Source organism: Gallus gallus, chromosome 5, assembly GCF_016699485.2.
Source record: "Gallus gallus isolate bGalGal1 chromosome 5, bGalGal1.mat.broiler.GRCg7b, whole genome shotgun sequence".
NCBI lineage: Eukaryota > Metazoa > Chordata > Aves > Galliformes > Phasianidae > Gallus > Gallus gallus.
Window position 1 is genome coordinate 36,633,248 of NC_052536.1, and position 19,897 is coordinate 36,653,144.

The 19,897-nt window shown below is 38.0% G+C and overlaps 1 protein-coding gene across 14 annotated transcripts in view; it reads left to right on the forward strand.

Moving 5' to 3' along the window:
- The window catches only part of MIPOL1 (mirror-image polydactyly 1), a 182,372-nt gene that overhangs the window by 157,210 nt on the left and 5,265 nt on the right, over nucleotides 1-19,897 (forward strand). For 11 of the 14 annotated variants that reach the window (XM_046941959.1, XM_046941956.1, XM_046941958.1 and 8 more), the window contains one exon: nucleotides 2,245-2,475. In XM_046941959.1, the coding sequence (XP_046797915.1) occupies nucleotides 2,245-2,475 (231 nt within the window). Of the gene's footprint in view, nucleotides 1-2,244; nucleotides 2,480-12,272; nucleotides 19,891-19,897 lie in introns of those variants that run through there. The other 3 variants (XM_025150913.3, XM_046941960.1, XM_025150916.3) reach the window with 3 other exon arrangements.

The following is a 19,897-nucleotide window of genomic DNA, read 5'->3' on the forward strand; positions in this document are numbered from 1 at the left end:
AAAATGTGAATTACTTAAAAACTGTTTGAATGCTTTTGTAAACCATTCTCCAGGCATAGAACTCTCATTTACTTTTGATTCATAACATCAATATTTTTTGAAGAAATAATCCTCTGGAGATTAATGAAGAAATTTCAAATTAGTATTATCAACAGGGACTAAATAAAAGTGTTTTAGCAAAGTACATATTCTTGAAAATGTGGCAGTTTTATGCTTTTGAAGAAAAGGTTTAAAAGATTATCAACCATGGTGCCGTGATGGCTTACAAAATATGTACATATCAGAATCTATTGGTCTCATGTGCAATCATTAAGAGTTAAAACATGTAACTGTGTACTGCATGCTGTATTGCTCAGAGCCAGTCTTTCAGAAGGAGCCCAGTTGTAGCCAGACACAGACAGTATTTTGAATATAAATAAAAGGCTCTATTTTTTCATATGTTCTAGAAAGAGGAAAAAACAAACAATCAAAAAAAACCCTCACAGTTGGTGTGAAAACATTAGGATTTTTAGGTTCCTTTTTTTTTTTTTTTTTTTTTTAAACTAGAGATCCATATGTTCACTGAAGGGTTCACCCTCTCAGCAATTTTTTGGTTTGTTTGTTTGTTTTCATTTTGTTCTTGTGCCAGGTGTTTAAGAACTGGACATCAGTGGTTTTTCATTATCCAGCTTTCAGCATTATTTGCATATCTTTGTATTTTTCCATGGTGATCAGTGCTCAACTGTAGTGGAACTTCAGTCAATAAATTTTATGTGCAACTGTAAAAGTAATTTTATTTTTAGTGAGTCTGTTCAAGGGATTTTAATATCCCTTTATAAATATTTATATTTTCAATATGTCTTCATTTAATTGAAAAGGTTCTTCACTTTATTTTCAGACAACCTCAGGTAGTAGACGTAATGACATACCAACACTCTGACCTTTTAGCTTCTAGATTTCCATTAGCTTATTCACGTTTTGCTTGTCCGTGTGTATTATATTTTAGTTTGTATATGATTTTCATCTATAGATTGACAGAAAGAAGGCTGTTTTCTGTACAAACACCTTCATAAACTGGGAAGGAAGAAAGTATGCTATTGCATACTAGCTGCTGACATGCAGAATGTCTCAAATAGTGCAGTTATTCTGCACAGCTACTAGAAATTCACACAGAAATAATGTTTGATGTTTGCATGGTCATTAGTCAAAAGGATGATATCAAGTCGTACTCATCAATATAGCAACAGCTTCTAATATCTGTAAAGTTGTTTTGAAATTACTTTGATTATTTATCTAAACACAGTGCTCATTATGATATCCTACGGCCATCACTTTTGTTATAAATGTCCTCCATGAATTTCTTGTACTACTGTTGTCATTTTCCACTGGTGTGAAATTCATCATAAAAATATAACTATGAAGAGATGGGAAAAATCACTGGCAATTCCACAAAGAGCCTTCTGGTGCAGGCTTCTTCACTAGGAATCAGTTATTAATATGATTTCTGCCATTGTACCTTAATAACTCAGGCAGTTGGGCACCTGCTGCTTCCTTGGAAAATAATTCACAATCTAACAGGCTTCCAGTTTCTTCCCAATGCACACAGTCTTCTTCATTCTTCTTTTTTGAATTTCTTCTCATGACTTATTTGTAACCTGCCTGTCCAACATCCCTCTTTTTGCTTATCATCTTTTGTTATTGATAGCTTTAGCATTGGTTAGCATTCACAAATGACTCATATTTCTGATTAATCCTTCTATCTTAATTATTTGTTGGTACATCGTAGCACTTTTATTCCTTTCATTATATTGAAAAACCTGCAGTTCTCAAATAAACCCCCTGTAGTTGATCAGTCTGCTTGCTAAAAAAAAAGGTCTGTGCAACATGAGTTAATAACACAGCAGTAATTTACACTGATTAATTCAACTCTATGTAAATCACAGCAACAACTTGTTCCTGCAGGTCATGAAGTGATTGGGAAGATGTTGCAGTTGAAAAATACATTTTAAGTTTTTGTGTAATAGCTTTTTTGCTTTTTAAATACCTGCTCGTTGTTACGTACACTTAGAAGACCCTTGTGGAAATTGAGTGTTCTTTTTGTTTTCCATCATCTTTCAGTCTATATAGATAATATCTATTTATACATAATAGAACTTATTTGACATCTAGATCCATATGTGATAATATTAATTAAACTGAGTGTACTATTCTTGCAGCTCAGCCTTACGGTGAAACCTAATGCAGTGTATGCTTTTGTTTCCGCAGTTTACACAAACCTTTGTCTCAAGGAGTGAGCCTGAAGGACTGGCTTCGCTGTGCTTTCAGTACTTCTGAAGGTGGCCTGAAAGACAGGGAGGACGTTGTGACCATTACCTATGGCCAGCTTGAGGACCTGGCAGCTCAGCTGCAGCAAGCTCAGTCCGAGCAGCAGGACACCAAACTGAAGCTTCAGAAGGCCTTGGAGGCTTTGAAGGAGGCCAACGAGAAGGTTCAGAAGTAAGTCATTTGCCTTCTTTCAGGAAAAACTGCAATGGAAAACCAAGAGAAAATATTGTTTCTTCTGGTATTTTTTCTTGAATGAAAGTATGATGCTACTCAGAACTAAGTTCCTTCCAATTTTTTTTTTTTTTTGTCCTGTTACTGACTCAGCTAAGAAGCTGATGATTTTAACAATGCTGTGGCAGTTATTGTGCCTGTCACTCATGCTACAGAAACTGCTTTCTGCATGTGCAATGCACAGGGAAAGTGTTTCCATTTCTGCTGAATGATTTACACCCATGGCACTCCTATGACAACAGAGCATTTGCTTTTATAACTGTGTGGTGGAATCTGAAGGCTCTCTTATGATTTCTTGTCTGTTACATATGGGGCAGGATTCATTCAACAGGAAATGCTGAAGGATTTGTTTAGGAGTGGCTTCAAGATATCACTGAAATCAGCAGAAAGTCTCTGAATGGGTGGGCAGAGATGATATTCTCTTTCCCATTGTGTAATTCTCAAAGTTCATCTCTACTGAAGTCCTTATTGTGATGATAGTTATTGCTAGCATGTAAGTGTTTGACAGAATGATTTCTTGGAAGTAGGAAAATGTGTAGGCAGCGCCTCCTCACAGTCTGACACGTCTTATCTCTGCATTCCACTTCTCAGCCTCAAAACACCCTTCCAAGGTTGACAAGGCTGAATTGATGCAAATTTTCTCATCAGTCTATATTTGTCTTCAACTTCAATGTCTGCAACGTATTTCAAGAGCAGCTAGGAACTGGCTGATAATATATTGCAGGGATCTAATGAGAGTTCTTCTTGAGTAAGTAAGAAATCATACTGAGTCCTCCCATTTAAAAATATACAAATTATATCGTTTTTTTTAGTGTATTTGTATCTACCTAAAAATTAATTAATATTAGTATTTTTCGTTAAATTTTTATATGAAAATTCTTATTTTCAGTCATCACTTTAAAACCTCCAGTGACTGAGAATTATTCAGGTCTTTAATATCAATGCTTACATGCATTTGAAACTTCAACAGATGCATTAAATGTGCTTGCTGAAAATAAACCTATGAAAAATGACTACAGCACCTAAAAGTGAGTATTGGTTGTGCCTTTCTGTACAGTGCGTAATTTGAAAGTTGCTGTTGCATTTCTTTTCTATTTATAAACACTTACTGGCAATCTACATTTAAGTGAAGGTTTTTGCTTTGTTTTTGTTTTGGAGAAGTCTTGTTAAATCCTGTGTAACCAGAATGCATGGAGCAGAAGTGCAGACACAACCTGAACTAAAGTTGTGCTGATGCACTGCTATAGTGCAGAGAATGTATGCAATTTAACATGCTCAAGTACTTGGGAAATTTTTGGTCAGGTTAGTTTTCATTATTGCTGAGATCAGACCACTGAGCCTATAGCAAAATTAAACAATTGGGTGAAGTCTTTTGATGACAATAGCATGCCCTTTTTACCAAGAAACTGTGGAAATACTCTGTGCGTCTTCCCAGCACCCAGAGTCATCCACCCCCATCTTATAATTCAACCTGCAAACAGATTAAGCAGCTGAGTTTGTGGAAAGTGTGTTTACTTTGAGCTAAGAACCCTTGTGTGACACTATAGAGATTCCTCTGACACCTCTGGGAGAACTACACAGACAGTTCTTACTCATCAGCAGGGAAACCGGGCTGAGAATTCCCAATTCCTTTGTAGCCTCAACTGCTTCATACAAATCAGTGTTTGGCAATTAGGCAGGAACTCATTTGTTAGCTTTGCTTTTTATTTCCAAGATGTAAGATGCTCTACATTTCAAAAAGGAACTAACTAGCGATTTATAAGCCTGTCAGCTGAAAGGTTTCATGATATTAATTGCACTGGTATTAATTATTAGCAGTCGTAAGAGCATGCTTATTGTAATTGGAAATGTGATGCTCAAATTCATCACTTAAGTAGGGTCTTTAAATGTCTGTTTAGCTGACTTCTTGTTCTTGTAAATGCCTGAGTAACATTCAATTCTGACATGAGAGACACATTTAGCAACTATACAAAATAGTTTCTCGGTATTATTCAGTAAAATATCTGAATAAGTAACTACAGTGAAAAATTAGAAGAGTAAAATAATTATGAGCTTCCCTTAAAAAGATCATAATTAGAGTAATTAATGTTGAAAAAGGGTGTGCTTTGTATCTTTGTAGCACGTAATTTATTAATGCTCACTGTGCCTTTGCTAATTGATTCTCTGGCCATAATTTTGTTAATTTGTGTACTTGCTTGCAATCGTTGCTTTCTAAGTGCAGGATCCAAGTCAGAGCAGTGGTCCTGGGCTCTCTGTCATCAGGACACAAAGCATCTAAAAAATTCCTGGATCCTATCCCACATGAAACAGCAGCTGGGAACCAGAAGGGGAATATACTGGAATTTGCTTATAGTGAACTTAGATGTAGTCAAATTCTGTTGACACTGAAAAAGGGTAAACATCTCCCATCAGCTCGCTGCAGTGTGCCCTTGCCTGTGAAGCAGACAGGGGTGGTGTGAAACAGAAAATAGTGATGGGTGGAGAGTGGCTGCACAGATTTAGTAGTTGAATTTATTTTGGTTTTGAAACACTAACAAGATATATATTAGACTTGGAAGAAAGCATTATTCTGATTTATAAATCAAATACACATTTGAACTGCGCGCTGTGTGTACATAAATACATGTTCATGTACACATAACACAGTAGATATTTCTTCAGTTGGAAATTATAAAAACCTGCAGGACTCTTAAGATTCTTAACTGATGCTATACTCTAATTTTCACTGTGTCATTAACGTTCACAAAGGACAAGGACAGAGGCACAGGACCCTCAGGAGCGCTGGCGCAGTGCCACGGCCTCACAAGTGCGTCCTGCTGGAGCCAGGAGTCAGCTGTTGTGGCTTCAGCAGGGAGGTAGGCTGACCTGGAGAAGGTGGCCAGAAAACCTGGCAAATTCATTAATGCCTCTGCTAGCAGGGGAAGGGAAGTGTTTTAAAACTGCCCTTCCCACTGGAGCCTCTGGGATCGAGGAGTGGCTGCCAGTGTCAGTGAGATCAGAGGAGGCCATAATGTAGTAGCAAATCAATATGAGCCAATTATCACTAAAGGTTGAGGCCACTTTTGATGCTTTTTTTTTTTTCCAGGAAATGTTCTATTTTTCTGCAACGGCTTTGCAGCTAGAGTGAATTTTAATGCAATTTATCTATTGGGGCTTTTATTCTTTTTCTCACAGTTTAATGATTCTAGCTCAGGAAAGCGCAGCTCTGCATTTGTGAACACAGCCTTTGCACGCTCACATAGCTGTGTGCAGGAGATGGCAGTGGAGGGTATGCGTGTAGAATTTCTATGTAGTCCTCTAAAAGTAAACACACAACCATGCAGTAGTGGTGCAATGCTAAAATATGCAGTTACAAAAATAATCATAAATTGTATTAGATATACTCGTAGTGCACTTTAAGGTAGTTCTTACTGTGAACAAAGCAAGTCCAGAAGTAATATAAAGCAGAAACTCTTACTTGTTTTCTCCCTTAACTGACTATTAAAGAAACTCATTTTTTTTCTTTCCTTTTAAGGAGGAGCTCAGGAAAGTTAATTACAGATTTGAGTAAAAATTCTCCGTATTTTGAATACAAGAAAAAAATAAGCTGTCTTCTAAATAGGCAGGTGGTTTTAGTAAAAGAAATTACTGCCTCATAGAAAAAAAACCAAAAAACACTACTGTCTTTAATAACTTTGATTTACTTTACCTCCTAAGGTGTGCCATTTGGCCACCTAGTTTTCACTGCTCTTGGAATGCACCCATATATGAGTGCTCCCGGGTTTCCCTCTAGCATTTCTGAACATGATTTCTCTGTTATCAGAGTTGTTTGCATCGTTGTGCTTTTTAGCTGATGCTGATAAATAAGTCTGTCAATAAGACAGCAGAAACAAACAGTTATTACCGGCATTTGCTGGAAAAAATTAGGGCTGAGTGTTTACTAAGTGGTTGGAGTCCCCTTCTTCTACAAGTAAAGCTAATCTGCCCTGCCAGTACAGGAGCCGTGTGCATTTCACATGGATGTCCAGGACATTCTCCAGTGCTCGCTGGAGGGCCTAATCTCTCCCAGAATGATCGGAGCAGCGCAGTTCAAGAACAAGAATGAATATTTGAATAATCACACCACAATGCGAGGTGACCTTCCGACAGGGGACTGACCAGATACACATATGGATTTTGGGAAGACGCTCTGATGCTCTTTTTTAACACAGCTGTGAGAAGAATGTGGCTAAGACCCAGTAGTCTTTCTGGAGTATAGCTGGCAAAGGAAACCATGAGGAGAAGAGAATTTAACACATGGGTGTAAGAGAGCCCGCTTCATTGATGCGATCTGAGGGGAATGTCTAATGACTGGAAGAATCAAACTTGGCAATGAAAGCACAAAGCTCTTTTCATCAATTCAAACGCAGCCTCTAAAGCTGCAGATGGTTACCTCCAGCCTTGCCTATTCAGTGCGGGGTTGTGTAAAATGGCACTTTGGTGAATACTAATAGATCAAAACAAAGATTTAATAACATAAAGATGGAGTGTTCATTTTTAAATGAGGATACAGGTCAGTGTCTCAGAAAAGAGTAAAATAAGTATCTTTATGTATAGGTCTAAGGTCCCTGGAGATTTTTAACAGCAAACATGGTATCTTTAATGTACAGATTGTATTCAGTACAGCACAGCTATGCAGGGAGCAAGCTAAAAGCAAGCAGTTCTGATTTATTATACCAATTGAGCCTCTTTGCTACATGCAAATGTTGTTAATTAGTTATCTCCCTTTTAAAATCATACCTACATATATTTAGTTAAAGTCTATATTGCAGCTTGTATGCTTTCAGTCTCTTGTTGTAGATAAGAATGGAACTAGTTAATTAGAAATTGCAGGCAGAAGCGCTACACAAAAGAAACAAGTTGCACATTCACCCGGACTTAGAGCTATTTGTTTTGGATGTAACACCAAATGTCAGATCACTTGATTAGTTTTATTTTAAATTTTGAAGATACGTGTCTTTTATTTTCATCCTCCGAAAGAATTAATATAATTTGATTTCTTATCTTATCAAGATGGTACATTTAGATGTTTGGACTCCCCTGTCTATGCTATTTTTTTAACTCACAAAAATGCATTCTGGTGAATGTGAGATCATGTTAACTACCGGCGGTGAGAAGTACAACTTTATAGATATTAATAGTTTCATTGATTTGTGTCAAAAGTGATTTTGCTTTTAATGAAACCACCACATTGCCTGCTACTGTGAATTTCTGCTGGGATTGAATAGTTGGTAATCTTTTAATATCGTATAGGGAATTTAAATGATGCTGGCGTTTTGAAATGTAAAGGAAGTTCTGGTGACTTGTTGAAGAATGTAAACATAGAGGTAGTTTCTTAGTTACAGTAAATTGGCTTCGCTTTGTTGTACTGGGTTGCATTAATTTGTCCTAAGGATCTGACCTCTAGTTTGCTATGAAACAGATGCTAGTGGCTACATTCAGAAGACCAGTAAGTGAGAGCAAAGTCCTATGAATATGTCGCTTACTGTAACAAGCAATAGAACTCAATTGTTATGAGAGGTTGCATGGAAGGAGTTGAAAGAGGAAACTTGTAGCAGTCAAGATACCAATGAAAATCAGCAATAGCTCTGGACTCTCAGAACTGGATCAAAAGTCATTAAAGGATATTCAACGTGGAAAAAACTACTTGATGAGGACTGATGTGTTGGCTGCTTTGTGCAATGATTAAAAGCAGATTATAAACTCCATGGGGCCCATAAGAGATATACAATCTCCACAGGCGGGGTTTTATAGTGTTTAGGAAACCCACACTAGCCAGATGGAAGATTCCCAGACACGCAAAACTACCACATACCCCAAAGAATTCTGCAGTGCAGCAAAGCTGATGTAAAGTTTCTTTGGCATGCAAGGCATGAAGAGGAACATAAGAGAGTCTGAAATGCAAAATCTAGTAAAAAGCATATCATGTCTTATATGAAAATATTACCGTTAACTAGGGTAGCAAAAACAGGCAGTGTGAAATTATCAGGTTTAGGTGTAATAGGCTTGGAAATGGTCTGCTTAAGGAATTAGGTTTAGCGAGGAATTAAGACTAATTGAAACATATTAAAAAAGTCATGTGTGATCTAACTGAAAACAGTACATAGCAGGGACAGAATTTATTTAATACTTGGAATTCTGCACTAACACCAGTGACTTCTCTCAGAAAAATTCCCCTCAGACTACACTAATATGCCTGGTGAAATGATGTCTTGAGAAGTCTGATAGAAATACCTACTTGCTGTAATAAAACCATCTAGTAAGCCAGTGAGGTTGAGCTCAACTTCAGAGAAATTCTACATAGAGTAAAATCAATGTCAAATTCACTCAATGTTGAGGAAATAAATTATTGAACTAGTACTGGAATTTAAGGTGAGCTGAACAAATTCAGTCACTCATGGCATATTCTCGACCTTTCTTGATATGCTGTGTTTCATTGTTACCAAGCGGCTCTTGTTTACCTTGGTATGCCTAAGGTACCGTTTATGCTGTTCGAAAGGAAATGCATCACTTTTGCGAAGCTGTAGTGAAACATGTTCAGCATTGGATGGCATTCTCTTAACTGGATGACACTTTGCTTTCCAGTTTTTGAATTACATGTTCCCTACTGCAGTCCAGTTAGCATTTGAAGACTGGGATGGAGGGAGCTGCAGATTCGAACTGCCGCTAATACTGATAGCTTCCCAGCGCAGAGAAGGCTTGTGTTAGCATAAGTAAAAGACTTCTGACTGAGTAACACAAAAACTCTTTGGCTGGTTTAGGAACACCCTTCCCTTATAGCCATTGTTACAAATCCCATCCAAGGTTCTGCCAGGCTCTCTCTGCAGTCCAGAGGATGAATGTACTAATGATTCATAATGTCTTCTGTCATCTCCTTTTTGTTGGAGGATGGCCCTTAGTAGATCATATTGTGGTTTCAGTAACAAAAGCTATAGTCTGCAATACTGCCACAGCATATTGTGGAATATCAATTTAATGGATATTTTGGGTGTCATAAGTAATAGCAAGGTCTTTAACATCTGACTGAATGTTATCCTGGCATCGATCATAAACAGTGTGCACCTAGCAGAATAAAGGGAAAAAAATCCCAACCAAAATGGAATTAGAGATAAGTCTTTCCTGCACTCCTTGCACAAGATGTCTATTGGCTGGAGGAACTTTCATGTAGATGAAGAACACAAAACAGAGCGTACAGTCTAAGTGAAGCGTTTATTTTCTTTGTGTAGCTATGATTTACATTTACTTAACCTCTGTAAATTGTGGATTGCAGTGCAATACTTTTCTTAAAGTATGGGTAGTTACAATATAAACACAAATATTTATCATCATTTGAATATTTATCATCTGTCTTTCAGGAAAATATAAGCAGTGCTGAAACTTCATTCTCTCAAACACTAAAATGTATTCTACGAAAGTCAAATGTTTTCAGAGTCAACATAATCACTGCATCCTAGTTTTTGACCTGTGTGTTCATTTACAGTTTGCTTATAGCTGCTTCACAGAGATGGAAGTTTGTAGATTACAACATGGTTTTATTGATTTATCAGTAGCAAAATACACTAAGTACTCTCAGTAAACTGGATTGGGTAGGTCTTGGGTTTGTATTGTATAATATCAGCTTGTTGTGGAATACTTCAGAGCAAAATCAGAATGTTGGCATATTTAACATGAATGGTATAAACCAGTCTTGCAAAGACCAATATTTAGTAAGGCCAATAACACAAACAAATTAGATTTTGAAGTTGTTTGCCCAATAAGAGGAAGCATTCTGACACAATATTTGTAAGTTTATAGATAACTGTTCTATGAAAAAATATTTAATAACTTTGAGAAACAGATTGAGTTCTCCTTGAAGAAGGGAAAGAGAACTTTTTCTCAGACTCGCTTTTCTACCAAGATGATAAAATGAGTATCGCAGCAAATAATCGTTTTCTTTAATATTTTATATCCAAATAAAATAAATTCATGGCATTTGCATTGCCGTTACTAAATAGTATTTGGTTTGTTTGCAAGAGTCATTTATTTGTGGCTTGGCTGAGGGAATAAAAATAAATTTGCGGTACTTTCTGTTAATACTCATACTGTTTCCTAACATATGCAAAAGACTGAATACTGTAAATCTATGTGCAGAAGCTGAACAAGAAATACCAGGCTTACTGAAGCTTCTGAATTACATATAAACTTTTGGAGAATTGCTGGATTAGTCACCATCAGATAGAAATAATTGAGAAGGCCCAATCCAGCAAAGTATTTAATTTTAAGCAAGCTTGAAATCACTGAATATTCTCCCACTCCTTAAAATTAAGTGTACTTTACTGAAGCAGGTACTCGTTCTTTAACAAGTATGTGTGTGTGTGTGTGTGTGTGTGTGTGTATTTATATATATACACACACTGTTCACGTTTCTAATCTAAGTCATTTAAGTAATAGCCAGATGTTTTCAAAGCCTTTTAATTTTTTAAACAAGATTTTTTTAGGAATGCAGCATTAATTGTGTTTGTAGACATGAGCACTAACAACAGCTTTAACCCCATAATTGCCTGTTTTACTGGCAAATTACTCAACTCCCCTATTCTAGTCTTTTGCCATACATGGGTTGAATATAAGGACACGGATCTAAAGATTGAGTTGTCATAAGACATAAATCTTGAGGACCAAGTTTATCTTTCAGATTATAGAATTTTTGCCTGTAGAAAGTAACAGAATTCATCCTTTGGATGGAAGACACTGCAGATATTGGAGATATGAATAATAAAATGACTGTATTTTGCACTTTATTCTGTACATCAGTTCCTATTACCTCATACTTTTATTTAGCTATATAATCATATAAATGATTTGAAGGATGTAATAAGTGCACATCTGCATATGATAAAAGGAATATCCTAAGCAGAAAACTACACAAAAGACATTTCAAGGTACTCTGGTTTTAAACACTAATGCTTTTCAAGAATTTTATCCGTTGTGGTGTAAAGCCAAATTTTTCTGCTTGCATCAGCAGAAATTAAAAGCCCTAAAATCAGTCTCATTCATGTCACCACCAGGCAGAATTGCTACCAAGGCTTGAGTCTGGAAGCTCACTAGTTGAGAAAAATTAAAGCTGTCTTCAAAATTAGCTTCAGGAGCACTGATTCTTTCCTAATTCAGCCTTGCTCATGAATTCTCTCACCTCACAGGAGCAGAACAGAAATGTGACACTGAAACTCATTTCCAGTTACGTGGAACATGTAGCAAAATGGGCCTAGAAGGCCAGTGCAAAAAAAATATTATGTGAATTGTCTTGCAAGAGACTGTTGGAGACAGTTCAGGTGCCTGCTTCTGCAGATAGCTTACTGAGGCTTAGAAGTGGGAAGGCTTGTTCTTACTTTCATGTCTTCAAATGGTTGATAACATGGTGGAAGGTCTCTGATGTGCTTTAAGGAACACTACACATTTGTAGAAGACTCTTTAGTCTGTGATGATGATTCTCAGCTAATATTTTAAAACCCCATTTTTTATGTGTGAATGAGCAGTGAGGCACTTTTTCTGGTTTTGTCCCTACACGCAGGACTCCATTGCAATGTCACTGCAATAAGATTCATGCTGATAAGATCTATCTGTCATACTAAGAGAAGGAAAGGATGTTTCATGCATGTTTTGTTTTGGGTTTTTTTGTTGTTATTGTTGTTGTTGTTTTTGCTGATCCACTACTGAGGAAAGACTGCTCTTTTTTTCTCTAGAAATACTTTTTGGGAGGATGACTAAGTGTGAGCTGCCATGCATCCAGAAGAAGTCTGTGGGCATCCTTGCCTTAAACTGGATAGATGGGGAGTTCATCTACCAGTCTGAGCCCGTTATGAAGGGCTTATCGCAACTGGGAGCTTCACTAAATCCTTTCTTCTTCCTTCCAAACCCTTTGCTATTGTTCTTTGATCTCTCCAGTTCCAACGTGGGCCATATCACGTGAGCTACACAAGAGAGAATGTCCGTTGAAATATATTTGAACCTACTTAAATGTGATCATTTTAATGTATAGGGCAGGAATTTGACAGTATTTTATGGGAAGGAATTTTCTCGCCACAAGTTCCAGATTGCTCTTGGTCACAAGGATGGGATCACCTCAGGGAAACAGAACATAGCTGAGTACTGCCTAGAGCCAGCAAGTCTGCATCAGATTTTGTAAAATATTTGTGGAATCGTGAAAAGCTGATGCTGTCTTCATTGTTTATGATATCAAGGGGAGTTGGCCAAAGTTGTGCTTTGGTGGGGTGGACTTGGGAAACAGCCTGAGCAATGCATCAGTGTTTGAGATTTATGAACTCGTAAGCAGTGCTTTACTAGAACATGCTCAAAAGTGGTGGAACTGACAACTGAAAGGTTCAGACCTACGAGGAAAGCTTGTTAGCTATACACAGAACAGTACACACTGTGATGTACTCTTTGTTTTGAGCATATTAGTTGTTTCTTGCATTAGATTTTTGATATATATATTTTTTAATATTCCTGAAGAGGAATTTACAACAAAACAAAACTTGTTACAAAGTAGGTCCTTTCTGCATTTACTGGAGTATGTCTCAGCTGAATGTGGAATAAGAGGGCTAAGTAGCCAAGAGAAATGTGCTCTATATCCAGCAATTTTAGACTCTAATTCTGCAGGCATTTATGCCTGTAGTTCTTATATGTGTGTGCATGCATGCACACACATGAGGAGCCCAGTCCAGCTCAAGACTACTTGTATAAAAAGTTAAACAAGAAAAAAAAAAAAAAAAATTGCAGGTCTTTTCCGTCTTCTTGGCTGGCTGAGCCCCAGCAGGTCATTTCCCTTCTCTGCCTGCTGTTTTTGCCACATGCAAAATGCGCGTGATGCAAAATAGGCTTGATGTATGCCTTTTAAACACAATATTTCTGACCATCCTTCCAGATTGTGAGTGTTCAAAGGAAAGAATATTTGTTTTTCTGAGACTGTATTGCTCTCAAAAAGAAGGTGGGGAACTGTTCAGAGACAGAATAAGCCTGCCTGTAGATCATGGCTCTCTAATGATACTTTTCGTTATTACCAAAGGGCAGGACTAGCGCTCTTCATGAGCTGATAGGAAGTAACCTCTTTCTTTCCTCTTTCCAAATGAATAAATGCTGTGACAGAATACTTTCTGTGGTGAAGATACATTAGCAATAAAGTAAAACTGCTAGCTTTTCTTAGGCAGATGACAGGGAGTTCCAGCAAGAAAATCTAGGAGAGCCTTGCCTAGTCATATCACCACAAACTGTGGAAATGCTGTCATAGTGAAGAGTAGGCTTCTGTGTCAAGATTTCTCCTAGAAAGAGACTGTGATACCAAGAGAGTGGAAACAATAACTGTCAGTACTGAAAGTATTTCAAGCTTGTGGAAGAAGGTATAGAAAAGGGTTTTCTTCCACAAGTAAAAGTAGTAAACTTTGCATCAAACCGGTATATAAACTGTGGGACTGAAGCTGGAGTTGATTAGGTGAAGTTCTGTGATCTGATTAAATAATGTGATGAGTATCGTTTGGCCTCCAGTATGCCAGTATATTCTCTATTTCAATTACTTTTTGTTTCTTAACTCTTTAATGCCAGGCTTGTGCATTAAATCCAGCACAGATGCAGAAGTCCTGATTCTGTATTATTCTGTACATTCTGTATACAGTATTCTGTGTAGCAGTCTACATTAATGCAAAGTAGAGCGAAATACTGTCAAATCAGACCAACTGTGTTTATCACTCACTTTTCCTGCTGCTGGTGATGGCACAAGGTGAATAGTAATGGTGAGCTAGCTCATAATCTTCCAAACAGAAGGTAGAGAGCAAACAATTTGACAAGATTAGTTATTGTGGACCACAGATAAAAGCTTAATATTTTAGCCAAGGCCTGTGTAAGCCAGGTTTATTTTGAAATATGTCTGCTGTCAGGAGCCCAACTGGCTGTATTTGCTTCTAAGTTTAATCATATACAGAATTACTCTTTTGAGCTGAGAAGATGCTGAAAGGGATTTAATAGGAATGCCTATTTTGTGACAGGGCTTTTCAGAGACAGAATGGCTTGCCCTGCCAAATTTAAGGTCTGTAAGTTTAATGGAACATACTTTTTGGAGTGACATTACAACCAATGTTGGTCAGGCAGGAATTGGCAGCAGTGCCTGGAGTAATTAGATTCAACGCTGTGGTGTACCACAGTTTAGAGTTTGCTGATGCTTCTAAATCAGTCCCTAAGACTTGTCTCTTAAGACCATTTATACCAGTCAGTCCGGCCACCTGTCTACCACAGGGCACAGAATTCTACCCGGTAATTCTGGCACCAGGTTTAGAACCACTGTTGAATACCCAGAATCCAATGCAAAAGGTGCACAAACTTAGTTTGGAAGTTTCCTAACTAAGGAAACTTAGTTAGGCAGTTAGGAAACTGGTCCTTCTGAGCCTGTGTAGTCGTTAGCAGAATGATGGTTTACGAAGGAATTATTACAGGCTGGTATATGACCCATTACATGCAGCCAGGTTATGTTTTTTAGTAAATCAGTTGGAACTTACTATTTTTCTAAAGTCAGGTTTTCATGGTGACAAAAATAATATTTAAATTTAGGAGTAAGAATAGTTAAAGTTTCAGTGACCCACCTAGAGGGCAAGAGAGAAGTGCCTCTGTAGCGTGGCAGGCTACCTACTGCAAGGCCTTACCTGTACGTTCCAGGCTTTGGTGCTGTGAATATTTAAGAATTTTATTCAAAGAGTACAGCTTCCACAACTGAAACTGAAAACAACCCCTCAGAACCCAATGTTAGCACAGTGCTGCTTCCTGAAGAGGAAAGCTACTGGAGTCTGGCTTCCTTCTACAAATCCCAGACCTGAACCAGTTTCCGCTGTCCTCTAGAGTAAATGAGGCACTGTCCAAGCACCTAGTTCTAGGAAGGTGCTCGTATCAAAGCAGCCTCTCCTCTCCTGTGTCACTAATTTCCTTGATTTTTGCAAAAGGTACTCTGTAGGGTTCAATGAAATATATCCAAGAAAACCAAAGGAAAGGAGAGAAAAAAGGAAATGGTTTTTTTTCATACTGAGATGAAATTAAGTGAATTTTTTTGTGTGTGACCACTCAGTGAGCAGTCAGTTATTCACTGAGCTCAGCTGCTAAATTGCTTGTAATGCTTTTGTCCAATGCATTGTATTTATCTAATATATTTTTAAATGCTTGGTTTGTAAAGGGAATTTGTGTTAGCAAAACACATTCCAGAAGAAGCCAGAAATCATGCAAGTAAGGCCATCTTCATAGCCTAAACCTAATCTTATCTATTGGAAAGATAACCAAGGGTTATAGTTTAGGTTTATAAGCCTTTATATAGCATTTCAAAATCCAGGAGGGTTTTGTTTTTATCACTTAACCCCCCATGTGCAGGTAGAAGCTATTGTTTTCTGCTAGTCTGTATATTGCTTTGCAGATTAGGGCATAGGCTACTTGAAGGATGCTTTCATTGGGTTTCTTTTCATCTGAACATACATTTTGGCCACTTCTGGGGCACAATGCCCTGGAAGATCATTCTGTGACACTGCAGCTCTGTCATGTGCAGACTTTGTGGATAAAGGCAACTGCTTTCATTTGGAGTGAGTTCTTTTGGTCAAAAATGTAGCAGTGTGGGAGGAGCTATGTGGATTTACATGGTTTCAGAATTTTTCCTGATCCCAAGCCCCGGTTTAAAACTGGATTTCTTCAGCAGTCAGCAGTAGAGAGGGTGGTTAAACCAGTAGTGTTTTCAACTCTACATCCAGCTTCTTGGCTCCTTGAACAAACTTCTCTGGCAGTAAGAATTTTAAGTCTTACTGAAGCTGATTGTAGGATCAAAATGGTTATACTCAAGGGAATAGAAATCTATGGAGGTCTGCTAAAAGTCAAATTATTTTGTCAGTCTGTTCAGGAACTAAGTAGGAGTATTCCATGTAACATCATACAGTCTGTATAGGCTTTTGTCAGCTGTATAGGTGGGAAGAGAACGCAATTTGAAATAATTGAAAGAGGAGCTGAGAATGGTGGAGAGTCTGTCTTGAGAAAGACATAGCTGGCAGCATTCATGTTCAGGCAACATTTTAAGACTCTTCACAATGATGTGTCTTTTGCTCGCTTCTCCCAAGTGTCATATTGCACATTGCATTTGTATTACGAAGAGTGTTTATTCACAAGGAAAAGTAACCTTCATTTGTTAAATCTGTGTCTTAGGACACCATCAACTGTAGTCAGTGATACTTTCAGTGAAGTAAAATATGGTGAGGCTGTACTGGTAGATGAATCACGATTGCACAAAGCAACAGAATATGCTTTCTTCAGGTCACTGCCCTCCATATTTTGAATCAAACTCTGCAGACCTCTAGACTTTCAGGGTAGTTCCCAGCACGTCTCATTTGGCTATTGAGACATTTCAGTTAGCTTTGATTTTGAGGCATCACGCTATTCCTTCAGTTTATCACAGATTAAGATGCTCACTTTCCAAAAGGAGCTGCTTGCAGTAAACCACCGGGCTTGGTGCAAGGCCTGGCCAAGAAGGGGTGATTCTGTCATCCTCACCCCTCACAGGTAGTGCCTCGCTTACACAAATGGCCTTATTAGCTGTCTTTTATTACTCACAAAGAAAAATGTTGCTTAGTGTGAGTCAGAATGGCAGAGTTGGGCCCTGGGTGAACAAAGAGTCCAGGATTATCGTTCCGAAAAGCCCCCTGAGGCCTGTATCAAGAGTTATTAAGCACTGATTCAGCCCATAGCATTATTTTGTAGGCTTAAGTGGGATTTCAGTGGTATATTGGGTCTTGTGTCTGTGTAGGGGTGAATTTTGCCCTCTGTTTTTTTTATCTTATAAATAGCTGTTACAGTTTCTCTTTTACGTTATTGTTTAAATCTCTTTCAAAGGTAGGGTTTCTTAATCCCCTGCTGCATTTTTTTTTTCTTTCTTCTAATACAGAATAAATAAATTTGCAAATCCACACATGACTGAAACAAAAGGCAAATAAGCCCTGCACAGTTTGTATTTGGTGCTGGATACCTCATTTTGATGATTTCAGTCATCATTCATCTGAAAGGCAGAAGCTATGATTGTTAAGCCTCATTATTTTCTATGAAGCCTGATAGTTTCAAGGTTAAACAGAAGACATCTACTTTCATCCCAGTGGCATTTCTCTTCAAACAAGGGCAGCTCCTCACTAACTTGCATGCTGCCGTGTACAGTGCCATTGGCTGGTCCCAGTGTGGGGCACAGCTGAGCCTGACTTTAGGACCCCTAACCTGCATCCCTGAAGGAAACCTCAATCATTAAATACATTTTTTACCCCTCTCCTGTAAGCTACATGATTTCTTTTTGACTGAGCACAGATTTTAATAAGCTCTGGTTTCGGATTTTGCTGTTTCTGCTGTTTATCAAGAAACAATTGGCAGCCCAAACCTTCTGTTTTAAATGTCACTCCTTTCCTTTATGTCCTGAAGCACATTAGAGAAGGTTTTAGTGAGAGAAAGAGAGAGAGAGAGAGGGACCTCCAGTGATGTTTAAAGTGGTAAAAAAGCTGCAGTGGTGCTTCTGAAAGTAGAGGGTAGAAAGTCCTCATTGCTGTTGATATTGAGGGTTGATCTGTCATTGTTTTCTGAAGTTGCACATGGACTGAAAGCTGATTTAACGGGGAAACATCTCAGGAGGAGGAGCTGAGGAAAGTATAACCTATCAGTAACTATGAGTTAAAACTCTCAGAACCCAGAAAGCATAGATTCATCCACTTTGAGGAATAAATATGCTGGAAAACCCCTGACTTTGTACTTGCATGAACCGACTGTAGTGATTTAGAACTGTCGGGGTAGCGCCTTCAGAAAGACAAAGTGCCGTAGATTTATGTTACAAAACAGGAAAAAATGCTCTCATTGGTCAAAAAAAGAAAATCAATACGTGGACAATAGGAGGGAGAGGCATGTCTAAGCAGTGACTCTTTACTTATACTTAAAAAGTGAAATTGAAGTCATTAAAAGCTGATTCTTTAGAGTCCCTGTGGAACAACTGTGTAGAACCAGGTGAACTTTCCACATACATTTCCCGGTGTCTGATAATTGCGTTAGGGTGGTGAATTCTTAATCAAGTTTCAGGAATTAAGTCACCTGGTGAGTACAATAAGAGGTGTAGTTTCATGTCACTTTGTGGTTCCTGGAAAACAAGAGCGTTTCAGTACGTACCATGTGTGTTAGTCACGACTTGTGGCATTAAATCCAAAACGTGTTAACTGGTTTTCCTGCACTGATACAGCCATTAGATAAAATGCGTTTTACAGTTTTGATAAAGCAGTGTTATTTTTTACTTCCTATCTACATTCCTTATGTTATATAATATATTAAAAAAAAAAAAAACTGTCTTTTCAGATAAGAAGCAATGGTCAACTTTACAGTAGTGAATGCAGTTACTTGAACTTGTGGCTCTTTTTTATCCATTGTAGAAGCTGTGTGCATAATATGCTGGTTACTGCTCTGAAAGTGTTCCACTACTTGCAGTGCCTAGCTCTGTACAGATAGTTTATTTGTGGGATAGCGTTCATGGAAGAATTCCGTAAATTTGAAGAAATAGCTTAAATGCAAGATTGCTGGAATGCTGAAAATAAATGCATGTAAATGGAAAAACCCTGAACAAATTTAGCCCTTTGTGTTTCCCTACCTACAAAAGGAAAGAACAAATTAAGCCACCAAGATGCTGGACATGCTTATAGCCTGTCCATTAAAATTAAGGATTACATGGCCCTCTGACCCACTTATTTTGACTGTTAATTTTTCTGTAGTCTCCTTAACAGTCATACAGGCCACCTTCGAATATCATTGTGCACATCAGAGACTTGGCTTGTCATGTACTTTGAAAAAGCTTCTGACATAAAACACATGGGGTTTGGGCATAAATTTATAAATTGAACAATAAAAATGTCTTGCACTGCTGGGTAACAGCAGGGTATTTTTTGAAGCTAAGTGTTAAGTTTAAGAAGAGGTATGAATTGGCCAAATTTTTAAAAGTGCAGGAACTGAACATTGTGCTGACACCAAAGAGTACGTGTGCCACAATTGCTGCACAAGGTTTTGTGTTAGTTCCTTGTGGGGATTCACAGACTGCATATACTATAAAAGAAAAGCAAGTTGGTATGTATCCCGGACTGCAGATGGGTTGGGTTTTAGGTTAAAAAGTTTTCTGTAAGTTGTCTGCATTTTCCCTTAATGTCTCTCTTTTACAGTAGTGCTTTGTTTCTGAGCGTGACCACCACCAGGACAGCTTGGTTCAGTGCAAACACTGTCTCTTTCAGCCAGAACATTCCTAACGTTAGCTTCCTTTTTTTTTTCTCCTCTCCCTCTCCCCTGCCCCCTC